This window comes from Cucurbita pepo, chromosome 1, assembly GCF_057944985.1.
Source record: "Cucurbita pepo subsp. pepo isolate OVF chromosome 1, ASM5794498v1, whole genome shotgun sequence".
NCBI classification, from domain to species: Eukaryota; Viridiplantae; Streptophyta; class Magnoliopsida; order Cucurbitales; family Cucurbitaceae; genus Cucurbita; species Cucurbita pepo.
The window spans coordinates 19,717,522-19,734,241 of NC_141798.1; the positions used below are offsets into that span (position 1 = coordinate 19,717,522).

The window sequence follows — 16,720 nt, forward strand, 5'->3', positions numbered from 1 at the left end:
AAGGAACCCAAAGAATATTTAGATATGAATGTTGGGTTGAAGAAGAAGATGTATAATTAATTTTAGACCAATCTTTGAATTCTTGTTTAATACTCATCCAATATAGGGAATCTAGGAGACACCCATCACCATCATTAAATGCCTTCTTTTTTTCTTCATTTTCAAATTCACCACCAAATCAACATTCAACACATGTACATTCAAATTATATTATAATGTTGTGTAACAATCGAAATCGAATTACTTGAGTGAAGTTTATCTTATGAACACCACATTCTCCACTACTACTACTACGTACCATACCCTAATCCCTTCCCTCTTTGTAAATTTGGATCCACGTTCACAATAAAACCTTATTCCATTCAAACAAATATCAATTCATCCTAAAATTCTTTTCATATTACTCTTCAACGTCCAATAACTAATCACTTCTTTTTTTTTTTTTTAAATTTATTTATAAATTGTTTATCAGTCCATCAAGTTTGGATAATTATTTAGTTTTTTATAAAAGATATCATGCAATTTTTTCTATCTTTTATTTATTTTGATATAAACGGATGGGTGAAATAAACTAATAAAAATGCATTATTATATATATATATATATAATAAAATGAATATAGTTTTTTTTTAAATAAAAATGATATAAATTAATTGGTTCTCTCAATACTAAAAAAAATTCTCCTCGATGAAACACGGTTTGCATACGGTATGGGCAAAAAATACAATTTTACGAAACTTCCGTAAAGAAAATGATATAAAAGAATTTATTCTTTTATATATATATATATCTCTCTATATATATAAATATAATTTTTTTTTGAACGAGTAAATTTTTTATTCTCGAGTTTTTAGTATAGCTTTTATTTAGTTTCAAATTTTCAATTTTAATTTTAAAGTTTTGAGTTTAATTCCTATTTAGTTCCTCTATATTTTTTTTTAATTTATCATTGATGTTAATTTTTTATTAATTAGATTAACTCTTTTAAATTAATTATAATAAAAAATTTCATTCCTATTAAAATTAATTAAAATTTGTACATCATACTATTTAATTAATTAACAGAAATCTAACACCAAAAAAATTAAAAGTAAGTATTAATGATAAAAACTCGAGAATAAAAATAAAAAATCTTAAAATATAATAATTAATTCAAAATTTAAGGGAAGAATATAATATTTTAAAAGTTATGAATCAAATTAAAATTAAAATATAACCTTTTGAATTTCAAGAACTATTTGACAACTATTTTTAAATTTTAGAGATTAAAAGGTTTATTTTTTTAAAAAAAGTAAATATAGGAAGATTTTTGATTTATTAAAAAACGCAGAGAAATTATATTAAAAAAATTCCTGAAATTTATATCTTGCCATTTATTGAATTCATTCCTTAGTTATTATATTTTTTAAAAACATTATTATTTAATATTTTTAATGTAGCGTAAGGCTTCAAAATTGTAAAATATCCCAATAAAGATGCTTTTGAAGCTTCTTTTATTTAATTCTTTGATTTCTTACTTTGGAATATATATTTTTTTCTTTTTTATTCCCACTCTTCGTGTTTGATTTTTGGGATTTAAAATCCTTATCTAATTTCCTCCATTAAAACAAAAGGTATTTTCCACTTTTACACCATTTTTTTTCAAATGGGTCCCTAATCTTTTGATAATTTCATTTGTGTCTTTATGAAATCACTTTTTTTTTTTTTTAATTTTTTTTAAAATAATTAAGTCCCCATTTCATCGTATATAAAATTAACAATATAGTATTTACTTTGAAAAATAAATGAAATTTTAGCTTATTATTATAATTATACACCAAACTCTTGCACGTGCGAAATAATACATATGTTACCAACAAAGGAAAGGATAGAGAGGTAAAAAAGGCATCTTTTTTAATTTTATCTGTATGGGAGCCCATTTTAATATCACAAAATTTAATGGACAAGACAATTCTGATCGGACGGTTCAGATTTAACCTGCAAAAGTCGTCTGTAAAATAAATGTATTTATACATATTATTCGTAGTTACGGAAAAATTCCAAGATTACAAGAGGATGGTGCCGAATCAGTAGGGGTATTCTGGTCTTTTCACATTATTGGGAACTATAAATTGCGGTCGGACCCCGACTATCAAGTTTACCCGCTGATAACAACCAGAGGTTGCACAGTGCGTCGTTGAATCAATTCCGCTCTGGGACTGATTTTCCGGTCGTCGGAGTTCCTGTTTTCTGATCAAACATTCGTATTCTCTCTTTTTCCATCTCTCTATTTCTTTTAGTGTTCATTTTGTTCTTCGATTTTTCTCTGATTCGAGGTTTGTTTTCGTGTTTTTTCTCAGGTTTTCGAGACTGACGAAGAGCTGGGTAATAACAGATCTGGTGGTGTGATGGGGTTTTGTGTTTCCCCATTGGGAACACCGGCTAGGTTACTGTGGAGTACCAGCTTCTTCCGCCACAAGCTCATGATTTTTTAATTTTCAGCTCTGTCGCTGAAAATTAAAAACCCCCATCTAAATCTTTTCTTCTTTTAATAAAGATCTCCCTCGATTTCGTGTTCCTCTGGCCAATCCGTAATCGCTGGTGATCCCCTGTTCACGATACCTGTTTCAGATTTTAGAGAATAATTGATGATGACGGACGGTTTGATCTTCAACCGGTCTCCAGGTCACAGCAACATGCTGTTTTTCGGGAGTGGCGATTCCGTTCTTCGTGGTAATTTTCATTTTAGTTCACTGATTAGTAGAGGAATTGATGAATTTTTCATTCGAAGGGGGTTTTAATAAGTATATCGAGATAAAATTTCTTTAAATTGTGATTCTGCAAATGTTAGGACCAAGGTTCGCGATGGGGATGGAGGAAACTTCAAAGAGGCGACCCTTTTTCAGCTCACCGGATGACCTGTTCGACGACGACTACTACGATGACCAACCGCCTGAGAAGAAGCGCCGGCTAACTCAAGAGCAGGTATTCAAGCAATTCTAGTTTTGATAATATAGCGCATTTATTTCATTAATTGTTTCGAATCAATGCTGATCTCATTGTTAGCAAGTTCTGTGATGAGAAAAAATTAAGCATCGTTCTTAGATTATGAAACTTCACTCTTTCTCTAGATAAAATGCTAAAGGAAAATTCCCACAGGGGAATCGTGTACATGGCTAGTGTAATTGGGTACAATATCAAGTTCATTTTGAGTGTTCTGTTCTGTTTCTGGTTTTCTTTATTGTACTTATTTTTTTTATCCTTCAATGTTCCATTTCTTATTAATTACTGAGACTGCGCACCTTAGATTTTTATAACAATCTTTACTGCTGGTCAACCCTTATTCATGGCCAACGATTAGGTGCATCTGCTGGAGATTAGTTTTGAATCAGAAAATAAACTGGAGCCAGAGCGCAAGACTGAGCTAGCAAACAAACTGGGTCTGCAGCCAAGGCAAGTGGCTGTGTGGTTTCAAAATCGCCGAGCTCGATGGAAGACAAAGCAGCTTGAAAGGGACTATGATCTTCTCAAATCTTCATATGATTCCTTTCGTTCGAGCTATGACTTTGTTGTCAAGGAGAATGAAAGGCTCAAAGCCGAGGTATTTATCCCCACTGTAGTTTGTCATTTTGGCACTTTGGTTTTACAGTGGAGATTTTACCTTTGCTTCTGAACTGTTATTAATTGTCCATAAACCTTTCATATGTTTATGCCAAGTTTTGTAGATGCTGAAAACTGTCTTTGACGTGACATAAGTTTAAGTAGAATTCTTTGTAAACCTTTAGGATGGTGGCCATTTATCTTAGTTTCTTAAGATGACTCTGTAGTTTCGAGTTAATCTTACAAGTTTCTTAGTCACATTTAATCTAAGGACGTCTTGTAAACTTGTGGTCGTACAGTTGAGTTCGACTTTTTAGGCACGAGAAGTTAATCTGGCATAGGTTCATAACCCAATTCCAAGGATTGAGAGAATATATGGGTTACTTTCATAGGGACTCAGTATTGTTACATACCTACCAGTCTCTTATGCATGCTCAATTTCTGAACTCAGGTAGCTTCTTTATCTGAGAAACTTCTAGCTAAGGAAGTGGTTGAATCCTCGTTTCAAGCTAAGAAATCCGAGCCATTTTTGGAACACCAAATCCTTGTTCCTGTTGTGCAACATAGTATGAAGATTGAGGACCACCATAGTTGCAGGAGCAATGGAAGTGCCGTGCTGGACGAGGACGGTCCTCATCTCTTAGACAGTGGGGATTCGTACCTCCTGAGCAATGACTATAATGGCTGTGTTTTGCCCGTTTTTGGAATGAACTCGGAGGAGGAGGATGGAAGTGACGATGGTCAGGGTTACTTCTCAGCCGTATATACAACAGACGATCAGCAGACGAATGAGGTAGAGCCTTTGACCTGGTGGGACTGGACGTCGTAATGCAACGTTCGAATCATCTCGATATGTAGTTGGGTGGAACTATAATATAAGGTTTACTGTTTGATACAGATGAATAAGGTTAAGGCTAGTGTGAATATTCCTTAGTTAATGTATGTGTATGGATAAAACTTACATCTTGTACCATTACAATGTTGTTCTGTGTTAAGGCCTTAGTTGGGCACCTTCAGGACTGGCCAAGTTGTAAAAATCTTTGTAATGTTGAATTTTCTTTTTCGTTTCACACCCTCAATGTGTTCATCTTTTAAGAGCTCCCTTGGGTTGTTTTGCATTTCCGTCTAAGGCGTTAGTTGGGCACTTTAGAAAGCACGTGATTAAGAACAAAACATGTTGAAAGGACTCATGTTGATATATCGGATAGTTTTTCACTTTTAGAAGTGAGAAATAAGTAACATGATAATCTCGTAGGGAAATGTCGGGACATGCAAGTGTTGATTTTGGTTTCAAATCCTGGATATGGGGTGTAACATATAAGTATTATAAGATCATGTGTTCGAGAATTGTAGAGAATCAAATAGTGTATATCATATCCTTTTTCTGTGCCACGAGATCTCAAAGAACAACATCCGAATTCATTGTATTTGAATAGATGAATCCCTCTAAACCCATTTTTTTCAGAAGAACAAAGACAAATGCTAGCTTGTTCCTCTCCCCACCTTGACTAATGAAACAGGAAAGACATTAAATGAAAAGGGTCATGTTTGCTGCAAATTAAATGAGGGTTGCTGTTGGAAAGATGACAAAAAAGGTAGCTGAAAGGATGTAACTTCATGGCCATGGTGGCTACATTCCAACCTTTGAACTCATCTCAGTTCATAGTCCTTGCTTCTTCTTTAATTTAGACTCCCAATACCTCCAAAGCCAAAGAACCCGGCAAAGGAATTGAGTGGCCAAACAGTGAATAGTGGTTTTGGTCCCCAAACAGTGAATGGTGGCTAGATTCCTACCTCGAACTCATCATCTCAGTTCATAGAAATTGTCCTTAGTTCATAGAAATTGTCCTGTTACATATCGCCTTTGTAATTCTCTCCAATCGATGTGGAATTTCACAATCTATCCCTTCGAGCTCCAACATCTTTGCTAGCACACCGGGTAGGGAGAAGTTTCCACACCTTTATAAAAATGTTTCGTTCCTCTCTCCAACCAATATGAGATCGTACAAAATTTTGAATTTTGAGATCTTTTTATAACTTAGCATACGACCGACAAACAGTAAGAATAGGATTTTGTATTTACATCCTTATTGAAAAATGGAAATGGACCTAACAGTTCACATATGAATAATATATTATTAAGTTACACGTTATGACTCAAATTTAGAAGACCGGAAAGTAAGAAAAGAATTTTTTTTTATAAATATTAGTAATCTAATTAAGTTTGATAATTGATTATATATGTAAAAATAAAATAGTATTGGCATTGTCCAAAGTACTAAAAAGAATGTGTATTGTAGGACCCTATTTCCACCCCTTGACATGTGCTTTGGAATAGTGTTTTGAAATTTCTACTTTTTTTTTTTTTTTTTTTTTTTTTGTAAGAAAATAAATTATTGGAGAAAATCATGATCAGCTTCTCAACTAATATCACCGTTCGACTTTACGACATTTTGAATGTATATTTGTATTGTATCAAGCAAATAGTTATCGTTTTTCTTTTTATGTTCATTATTTTTCTCCCCTGATCATCAATTCTTCTACTCGCATCGATATATTGAAATTATTGAATTTTGCTATTTGGTCTCATTTCTCTTAAAATGGTCAACTAATTAAAGTTGACCGTTTTTCCTTCATCAAGAGATATCGGTAATCATGTTAGTAGTCACATGCATTTCTTCTTTTCTTCAACGATTTTATTTGCTTTTACTTTCTTGATTTTGTTAGTGAATGAAGTGGACAACTAGATAAAAGAAATTTGATATGTTTTTTTAGTTCAACAATGGAGGAACTGAAATATTGGAACCTCTACCTTCTTGGTTGAGATTATCTTTGACTAAATTACCCGAGCTACGTTCAAATTGACAAGAAATTTGACACGTTGCTTCGAAATAAATGAATATTTGTATATTGAATTATCTAAAAAGAATAAAATAATAGAAAACAAACAAAAGAAAGGATTATCCACCAATGTATTTATTTCCTACTTTTCAAACAAACAAACAAGAAACTTACAGAAATTAAAAACAAACAAAGAACGTGTTACTTGCACAATCAATATGTTCTAACAAAAATTGATTCCACCATGTTTAAAAAATTTCCTTTTCCCAAGCTTAGTTATTGCAGTAACTGAGAAACAAAATGGATCGTAAATTCTAACAAACTATGATACTTTATTCATTAAAAAAAGCTTGAATCAAGCTCAGCCAATCAAACCACATAATAAATTCTGAACAACCATTGCTTTCACAGTTTTCTTTTCATTCTTCCATTGCTATCATTGCGAAGGAATTTTAAGCTTTTCAATCACAATGCATGTTAGTTGATACAGTACCCACGTTTCTCAGATTGAGCTCATTAAGTTCATTGTTCATTGTTCATTGTTCATTGCTTGTCTGCATTTTCTTTTGCAGTTTTCCTCCATGCAACTGACCAGAAAGCTTCCTTGCTTCAATTTTGGGACATTTTTCCTCTGAATTAGCCTTAATGGATCCGAACTTGATCTGGGGTTGTCCTGAAAAGGTATTTTCATCTGTTATTTCAACAGATGGTTCTCGAAATCTGATCTTCTTGGCTTTATTTTGTTGCAGAGGGATTCATGGAGGACAATTTTCACTTTGGCTTATCAGGGTTTGGGGGTTGTTTATGGGGATTTGAGCACTTCTCCGCTGTATGTGTACACAAGCACTTTTGCAGAAAACCTTCAGCACTCTGAGACGAATGAGGAGGTTTATGGGGTTCTTTGCTTTGTGTTTTGGACTTTGACACTTATCCCTTTACTTAAATATGTGTTCATAGTTCTTAAAGCTGATGATAATGGCGAAGGGGGAACTTTTGCTCTGTATTCACTGCTCTGCCGCCATGCTCGCCTTAGCTCCCTTCCAAATCACCAGCTTGCAGATGAGGAGCTTTCTGCTTATAAAAGAGATACACCTGAACCCACTAGTAATTTTAGTTTCAGTTCTTGTTTGAAATCAACTCTGGAGAAATGTAAAGTTTTGCAGAGAATCTTGCTTGTTCTTGCCTTGATTGGGACTTGCATGGTTATCGGTGATGGAGTTCTCACACCAGCAATTTCAGGTGGCTGATTTGGTTTTTATGTTTTATTAGATTCAAAAATGTTATTCTAAGTTGGGAGGTTTTTGTTTTTTGTTCATATTTTGCAGTCTTTTCAGCTGTGTCAGGGGTTGAGTTATCCATGGCTAAGGAACATCACCAATGTAAGTTTCTTTTTCAGTTCATCCCTGAATTTTGTGATACCTTGATGGATCTGCATCTACTGTTTCCAATGGAGGCCAATTGATCTGTATTAGCTTTTGTATTATCTTTGTATTAACATGTGAGATCTCACATTGGTTAGAGAGGCGAACGAAACATTCTTTATAAGAATATGGAAACCTCTCCCTAATAGACACGTTTTAAAACCGTGAGGCCGACGGCGACACGTAACGAGTTAAAGCGGACAATACCTGTTAGCGATGGGCTTGAACTGTTGCAAACGGTATCAGAGCTAGCCAACGAGGACGCTGGCCCCTAGGGGGTGGATTGTGAGATCCCACATAAGTTGGAGAGGGGAACGAAGTATTCTTTATAAGGGTGTGGAAACCTCTCCCTAATAGACGCGTTTTAAAACCATGAGACTGACGACGATACGTAACGGGCTAAAGCGGATAATATTTGCTAGCCAACGAGGACGCTGGCTCCTATGGGGTGGATTGTGAGATCCCACATTGATTGGAGAGAGGGGAACGAAGCATTCTTTATAAGGGTGTGGAAACCTCTCCCTAGTATATGTGTTTTAAAACTGTGAGGTTGATGGCGATACGTAATGGGCCAAAACGAACAATATCTGTTAGCGGTAAGTTTGGGCTGTTATATTAAAATTCTAGATTCGATATCTTCTCAAATGCTAGAAGTCGATGAGTAGAATTGCTGGTTCGGTTAGATATAATCTTGAATAAGATGATCAAATTTGTAAAATGGTTTGGTGGAGTCTGCTAGTTCTTGCTTTTGTCGTACTATTTGGTAGCAACTCTGAATGCTCATAAACATTGCACAAATGAAGGCAAGATTTGGATCATATGAAATGACATTTACTTTTAAGTAACATTTTTTGGTGTTTGATTCAGAAGAACGTTCCATTCTCTTGCAGATATTAAAGTCCCTCTGGCATGTGCCATTCTGGTATTCTTGTTTGCATTGCAACATTACGGCACGCATCGGGTCGGGTTCCTGTTTGCTCCAGTTGTAATTGTATGGCTTCTATGCATCAGTGCCATTGGTTTGTACAATATCTTCTATTGGAATCCTCTTGTTTACAAAGCACTCTCCCCATATTACATGTATAAGTTCTTGAAAAAAACCAAAAGGCAAGGTTGGATGGCGTTGGGCGGAGTCCTCTTGTGTATAACGGGTACGATGATGTTAGATCCAACCGCAATCAATTCTTTACGTCTGTTTCCTTTGTTTCTGATATGGTCGATTATGATTTTCAGGCTCGGAAGCTATGTTTGCTGATCTTGGACACTTCTCACCTTTTTCTATCAAGGTACTAATCTGAAGCAAAACAATCGTTGCTTCCACGATGATATGATATTGTCTACTTTGAGTATAATCTCTCGTAACTTTGCTTTTGGTTATCCCATAGGCCTCATACCAATAGAGATAGTGTTCCTTACTTATAAACCCTCGATCTTCCTCTTAATTAGCTAATGTGGGACTGCTACTCTTAATAATCCTCAACAATCCTCCCTTCGAACGAATGGGTTCAGGTTCAGTAGTGAACTCGAATGAAGAGTGAAATCAGTATAAGGCGAAGGATCAATACTGCACACTTATTCGTTTAGTAGATTCCCCGCTTTTCTTATCTTAACCGGAAGATAGATCGAAGAGTAGAAATCAATTAGTTTTTGACTCGGGGGCATCAAGTCGTCTTTCGCCCCTTTCCGATTCCTCAACCGGGAATAGAGCACACGATAGAGCCTCCCCTGAGGTCTCCTTCTCTAGAGCTCTCGAACGCCTCTCCTTAATTGATACTCAACTCCTTCTTTGGAGTCCTTGAACAAAGTATAACTTTGTTCGACACTTGAGAGGCTCCACTCCTTTTGTGGATCCCTCGAACAAAGTACACCCTTTATTCGACACTTAAGTCACTTTTGACTACACCTTCGAGACTCACAACTTCTTGGTTTGACACTTGAGGATTCTATTGATATTCCTAAGTTAATCGCATGACTCCGATACCATGTTAGGAATCATGATCTTCCACAATGGTATGATATTATCCACTTTGAGCTTGCTCTAAAGGCTTTGCTTTTGGTTCTCCCAAAAGGCCCCATACCAATGGAGACTGTTCCTTACTTTAACCCATGATCTTCCTCTTAATTAGCCAATGTAGGACTACTCCTCTCAATAATCCTCAATACTCTTTAGCTTTTCAGGTCACGAGCACAATATTTCAATGTTTTCGTAACAATAAGTCACAATGCTGCAGCTTGCTTTCACTTTTGTGGTTTATCCATCCTTAGTTCTTGCATATATGGGACAAGCTGCTTATCTTTCTAAGCATCACCATCTCGACAACGATTATCGAATCGGATTCTATGTTTCTGTTCCTGGTAGGTTGGTTTTAGTATTATCTTTCTTTTTAGTTGAACCAAATAGGCCAATATGAAGTAATGTAAGGAGCTCCCTATGTCTTTTTGCAGAGAGAGTAAGATGGCCTGTTCTTGCAATAGCAATACTTGCAGCAGTTGTGGGCAGTCAAGCAATCATCACGGGCACGTTTTCGATCATCAAACAATGTTCTTCTTTGGGTTGTTTTCCAAGAGTAAAGATCGTTCATACGTCTTCGAAAATACATGGCCAGATTTACATTCCCCTCATCAACTGGATACTAATGATATTATGTTTAGCTGTTACCATTGGATTTCGAGAGACAGAACGCTTGGGCAATGCAGCAGGTATTTGTTCATTGCTAATACTTTTTATCATCTGTTTCTTGAACTTAACGACATGTCGGTCTGTTTGTTTATCATTCAGGGTTGGCAGTTATTACCGTTATGCTAGTCTCGACGTGTCTAATGTCACTTGTTATTGTGTTATGTTGGCATAAAAGTGTCTTCCTAGCCATAGCCTTCCTAGTCTTCTTTGGCTCCATAGAAGCTCTCTACTTTTCTGCCTCTCTTATGAAGTTCTTTGAAGGGGCTTGGGTTCCTATTGCACTTTCACTGACATTCCTTGTGGTTATGTATGTTTGGCACTATGGCACTCTAAAGAAATATGAGGCTGATGTTGAAAACAAAGTCCCTATAAATTGGCTCCTCGGTATAGGTCCCAAAATCGGGATCGTTCGGGTTCGGGGGATCGGCCTTGTACATACCGAACTCGTTTCAGGGATCCCTTCCATTTTCTCTCATTTTGTCACAAACGTTCCAGCCTTCCACCAAATTCTAGTCTTCCTCTGCATCAAATCTGTCACAATGCCTCATGTGAGACCTGAGGAAAGGTTCTTGGTAGGAAGAGTTGGGCCAAAGGAGTATCGACTCTACCGCTGCATTGCACGATATGGCTACCGTGATGTGCACAAGGACGACTTGGAATTCGAGAGAGACCTTGCCTGCAGCATTGCAGAATTCATCCGATCCGAGAAAACAGAATGCAACACTTTCAGACACGAGGACTTGGACGACAATGACGACAACGAAAGAATGAGAGTGATTGGGACTTCATCAACTCAACTAAACGGTATACAAATGTGTGAAAACGAATCGTGTTCTTTGCCGATCATCAGCAATTCAGAGATAAGGTCGGAGAGATTGAGGAAGAAAAGAGTAAGATTCGTTCTACCCGAAAGTACGAAAATGGATGTCGATACGAGGAGAGAGCTGCAAGAGTTGATGGAAGCAAGGGAGGCAGGAATGGCATTCATAATGGGACATTCATATGTGAAGGCAAAGAAAGGATCAGGTTGGATGAAGAAGGTTGTGCTTAATTATGGGTATGATTTCTTGAGGAAAAACTCAAGAGGCCCATCTTATGCTTTGAGTATTCCTAATGCTTCTACTCTTGAGGTTGGTATGGTTTATTATGTTTAAACAATTGTAGCTTTTGACATTTATTAAATCTGAAACAATTATGAACCGTTGAATTATAGCTTTTGAGATTTCGCCCGTATTTACACAAATTTAAAAGTTTAGGGATTTATTAAATACATTTAAATATATTTTAGTCTCTTAATTAGATTAATTACATAATTTTTGAAAATTTTGAAAAAAAAACATGAATTTTATATATATATATACTTTGGTTGAAGTACAATTTGACCATCAAAGATTAATTAATAGATTTTTCAAAGAAAACATTCTTTGAGAGAGAAAGATTAGAGGTGTATTACTGTTATTAATATTATTCCACACATAATAATTGAGATCTGAAATGGAAAGGCACGTGATGGGCTTCACAAAAAACATTTTTCTAAGATTTTTATTAAATTGATATCCTAATTACACGCTAAATTGAGTTTGATGCGTTCTATTTAAATTTTTGTATGATATGAGCCAATCTGATCGATTTTTCATTGAATGTTTGAATCGTCCACCCATAACAAAGCTGAAATTTACAAGAAAAACTTGATTTTGAAGTTTTACGAGTTTTGGACCAAAAGCATAGGGAATGTTTCTTTATGTAGTCTTCTACCTTCTTTCTCTTTGCCCGAGAAGGTGATTTCTTATTTTGTTATTTTTTAATAAAATTGAATTATATTCGAGTGGATAGAAATGGTGAGGGGTTAATATGTTTGGGTGTGTGCTGGCTGGTTGGTCTCACTCTATGCTCTACTGGCCCTTCGGCTCTGTTTCCGCCTTGGTTTTGTTTTGGGTTTTGGCCTTGCTACCTCAATTTCTTTTTCACTCATTGGGACAGCTCTATCTCGTCAATTGCATCTTCTAAAACCACTAAACCTTCTTTGTCTCTTTCACTGTCATTCCTTCTGAGAAAAGGGTACCACATGGTTGATATGTAGAGGCCAAAACCGGTCAACTTTCTTTTCCTCTTTACTCCACTCTTCCTCTATATGTGTACCTTCAATCCCCCAAGTTTTTGAGGGTTTTCCCTCCTCAATCTTCCTCATTCTCGACAATGGCCAGGATTTCCGTTGCTTTTGCTCTCGTTTTTCTTCTTCTTTTTGGTGGGGTTTCTCCTGCTTCTGCTTCGCCTCCTGGAAGTAAGTGTATTTGATGATTATGATGACGAGGAGGAAGATGAGTAATTTTGAGAAGAACCCATGTTCTTAATCTTATAATTTTTGCATTTTTTCCCCTCTTTAAATGCTGTCTATGGCTCACTCAGCTTACGGCATTTCCACTTTTTGTGCAGAAATTGTTCGTGGGGTTGTTTCCAATGTGGTTTCTTCTCTTGTGAAGAAGTTATGGTCGATGAAATCCACTGCCAAAACTGGTATGGATCTTTCTTAGCTGCCTTGGATATGAAGTGGTCTGTAATTTTTTAACTGGGTTTTCTGCTTAATCTTCTCAGCTGTTTCCAGCCGTTCGATGATGAAATTCGAGAGTGGATATACGGTTGAGACGGTGTTCGATGGCAGTAAGCTGGGAATCGATCCTTATTCGGTCGAGATGTCGCCTACTGGGGAGTTGCTGATCTTAGATGCTGAAAACAGTAACATCTATAAGATCTCAATGCCATTGTCTCGATGTAAGCATCCTTTTGGGTCACCATTTTTATGCCACATGATGAACATTGAGCTCATTATTTGTATGACACATGATTGGAAGTTTCAAATGGAAGCTTGTGTTTTACTTTCTTGAGCTCTTGATTGTTTTTTCTAATAGATTATTGTACTTTTGTTTTGAAGAAGGCTCCACTTTTTGGAGTACGATGTACTTTTCTTAGTTCTGTCTCTTCTTGGCACTTGATGGTATCAGTTTTGGTCCTTTATTTCTTCCAAGCTTTGTTAGGCTAAAAAGAGAAGGCTATACACCAAAAGTTGTGGCATTCATTGGTCATTATCTGAATAAGACTTAGTAGTATGTTTTATGAAAGGATCTGTATGCATTGCCTATACTTTTCTGATGAGTTCGCTGCAATCTTCTCTACTGGATGATGTGCAGATAGCAGACCAAAACTGGTTTCAGGATCTGCAGAAGGATACCCCGGACATGTCGATGGCCATCCAAGAGAAGCGAGGATGAATCATCCGAAAGGGCTTACTTTGGATGAAAGGGGAAATATATACATTGCAGATACAATGAATATGGCTATCAGGAAGATTAGTGACACTGGTATATCTACAAATAATCAGGATAGTTCGATATTCGATATTCGATTTTGTAGTAGTATCCAAATTAATATCTGTCTTCCTTTCGACGTAACGGTCTGGTTTAAATGTCTATGCACGTGGAGCTTCTATCAGTTTTAAGTTTCATAGGGTGAAAACTCTTATATATGTGAGGTTAACTGCAGGGGTTACAACTATTGCTGGTGGAAGATGGAACCAAGGGAGTGGTCATATTGATGGTCCTAGTGAAGATGCAAAGTTCTCAAATGATTTTGATGTTGTTTATGTGGGAAGTAGCTGCTCTCTTTTGGTTATAGACAGAGGAAACAAGGCGATTCGAGAGATTGAACTTAACTACGATGACTGCAATACTCAATACGCTGATAGTCTCAACTTGGGTAGAACGAAAAACCTTACTCCTGCTATGCTCTTCATCTCTGCTATTTCTTCGCTGATAGTCTCAACTTGGGTACAATCTCTATCTGCAGGGGTAGTGTTGTTGGTCGCTGCTGGTTTGTTCGGCTATCTGCTTGCTCTGCTCCAACGTAGAGTGCAAGCAGTGCTTTCTTCACCAAAGGTAGCCCATTCCATAAAATTCATATTTTTGATCGTTTCAAAGAAATAACTATGTTGTCTCATATATACATACATTGTTATGAACATCTGGGTGCTGCCATTTGGCGGATGGTAGTGGGTTGTGATTTTGTAAGTCGAGTAATTATTGAAACAACACAAGCCCGTCCACTGCTAACAGATATTGTCTTCTTTGGGCGGATTTCCCTTCCGAGCTTTCCCTCAAGGTTTTTAAACATGTCTGTTAGGGAAAGTCCAAAGAGGACAATATCTGTTAGTGGTGGGTTTGAGTTGTTACAAATGGTGTCAGAGCTAGACACAAGGCAGTGTGCCAACGAGGACGCTGGCTCCCAAATGGGGTGGATTGTAAGATCCCACGTCGGTTGGAGAGAAGAATGAAACATTTCTTATAAGGGTGTGGAAATCTCTCCCTAACAGACGCGTTTTAAAACCTTGAGGGGAAACCCATAAGAGAAAGCCCAAAGAGGACAATATGTATTAGCGGTGGGATCGGACTCTCGTTTATGTTATGTTACAAATAGCTACTTTTTCTTTTGTTTTTGTGTTGAGAAAATTCATTTTATTGGAAATCTTCGTTTGGATGAAAATGTAATGGACCTTAATGCTTCGTGTTTGGATGGTAGGATGAGGAAGTAAGAAGTCATCAAATGAAGAAGGCTGCACAAGCTGCCCAATATCAAAGACCTCCTCTCAAATCAGTCAGGCCTTCCTTGATTCCAAGTGAAGATGAACCAGAGAAACTGGAGGAAGGATTCTTCGGTTCGCTTGGGAGGCTTTTCGTCAACAGTGGCTCGTCTGTAGCCGATATCGTTGGGGGATTTTTGCCTGGATTTCGAAGGAAGCCTCTCAATAACCAGATCCATCACCAGTTTCAACAAGTCAACAGACATCCAAACTCTTGGCCCTTGCAAGAAAGTTTTGTGATTCCAGATGAAGACGAGCCACCATCCATTGAAACGAAAACTCCGACAATAAAAAAAACGTATCCATTTATGACACAAGACCTCGATCGATCTCATCAGTTCAAGCCAAACAGAAACTACTTCAATGGGTGGGACAATGGTGGTGAATTCCATCAACAGCAGCAACAGCCGCAGCAGATACATCATCAACAGCAGCAGATACAGCAGCAGCCGCAGCAGCAGCAAATACAGCAGCAGCAGCATCATTATCAGCAATATCAGCAATATCACCATCGACAATACTCTACAGGCCCGACAACATACTACGAGAAGAATTGCGAGACGAAAGAAATTGTGTTTGGTGCAGTTCAAGAACAAGATGGACGCCGTGAAGCTATGGTGATCAAGGCTGTTGATTATGGAGATCCAAGATATAACCATCACAACATTCGAGCACGATACAACTATACTGGTAATCCCAACTCTTATTGACAAGAAATAAAACATATATCTTTCAATGCTTTGAGTTGGTGAATTGGGGAAGAATATGTGGGGGAGGAGTAGATTTAGGAGTCAGGATATGCTTTCTTTGTTTGTGCCACAAGTCCAAACCATGTTTTTATGGTGAGGACTGAGGAATGCTAGTCTTCATACAGTTGTTCATGCTTCATATTTGTTTGTCATATTCATATCATCGGTCGAAATCAAGGATACTTGTACTTGTTAATGTTGTATGCATATCGTTAGTTCATATCAAACGTTCTTCATACATCCTGTCCTACCGTACGAACAAGTCGAATCCAGAACGTGTTGGTTGGAAGATTCATTTCTGCCATTTTGAGTTTCTCTTGCAGCAAGTAAAAGAAAAATATCATGATGTTCATGTTCTAAACATTGCTGCCTCAGCTGTTTGATCATACCATTTGTTAAGGTATGATGGAACCATTTAGAAAGATTTGTAGGCCAAACTTGACAATGAAGTATCAAATGGTTGCATTGCAAGTCTACTCGTAGATAAAATTTCGCCAAAAAATATAATAAGAAAACTATACATTTTAAAAGTAATAAAGCATTATAGCATGAGGAGTTTGACATGCACCGTGAATACGACTATGGGCAACATGCCCTGGACAAGCATGACCGTGATGCCAGGGACCCTCCTATAAGATTTGAAATTTCCATTTCGAATCCGAAATTTTTTTAGATATGAAGTAGAGGAGTGAAGCGATCATAGAGGTAGGAGAGTTGGTGAGGGTAAGGATGAAGCACATCGCAGACTGAAATTAGACGATGGTGGTGAGATCTCAATACCTTATCTCCATTGCATTTCTGAGCGAAGAATTAAAAGAGA

The 16,720-nt window shown here is 36.9% G+C and overlaps 3 protein-coding genes across 4 annotated transcripts; all 3 read left to right on the top strand.

Annotated features, from left to right (window-relative positions):
* The first annotated feature begins 2,088 nt into the window (after positions 1–2,088).
* Positions 2,089–4,649, top strand: LOC111803664 (homeobox-leucine zipper protein HAT5-like). Its single transcript, XM_087126754.1, has 5 exons — positions 2,089–2,243; positions 2,340–2,712; positions 2,831–2,964; positions 3,341–3,580; positions 4,031–4,649. Exons 2-5 carry the CDS (start codon positions 2,628–2,630, stop codon positions 4,406–4,408), a joined length of 837 nt encoding a protein of 278 aa, XP_086982880.1. The 5' UTR covers positions 2,089–2,243; positions 2,340–2,627; the 3' UTR covers positions 4,409–4,649.
* Positions 3,442–11,731, top strand: LOC111800390 (potassium transporter 8). 2 transcript variants are annotated; one of them, XM_023684069.2, is made up of 9 exons: positions 3,442–3,580; positions 6,993–7,101; positions 7,170–7,659; positions 7,746–7,799; positions 8,732–8,992; positions 9,075–9,127; positions 10,073–10,196; positions 10,287–10,541; positions 10,621–11,731. In XM_023684069.2, exons 2-9 carry the CDS (start codon positions 7,066–7,068, stop codon positions 11,673–11,675), a joined length of 2,328 nt encoding a protein of 775 aa, XP_023539837.2. In that variant the 5' UTR covers positions 3,442–3,580; positions 6,993–7,065; the 3' UTR covers positions 11,676–11,731. The 2 variants fall into 2 exon arrangements, with proteins under 2 accessions (XP_023539837.2, XP_023539828.2); XM_023684060.2 differs by lacking the exon at positions 3,442–3,580 and adding an exon at positions 6,704–6,896.
* A 668-nt stretch (positions 11,732–12,399) lies between these two features.
* Positions 12,400–16,127, top strand: LOC111795373 (uncharacterized). The gene is made up of 7 exons (XM_023677758.2): positions 12,400–12,802; positions 12,955–13,035; positions 13,114–13,290; positions 13,707–13,877; positions 14,059–14,271; positions 14,362–14,450; positions 15,091–16,127. Exons 1-7 carry the CDS (start codon positions 12,718–12,720, stop codon positions 15,859–15,861), a joined length of 1,587 nt encoding a protein of 528 aa, XP_023533526.2. The 5' UTR covers positions 12,400–12,717; the 3' UTR covers positions 15,862–16,127.
* The last annotated feature ends 593 nt before the right edge of the window (positions 16,128–16,720 follow it).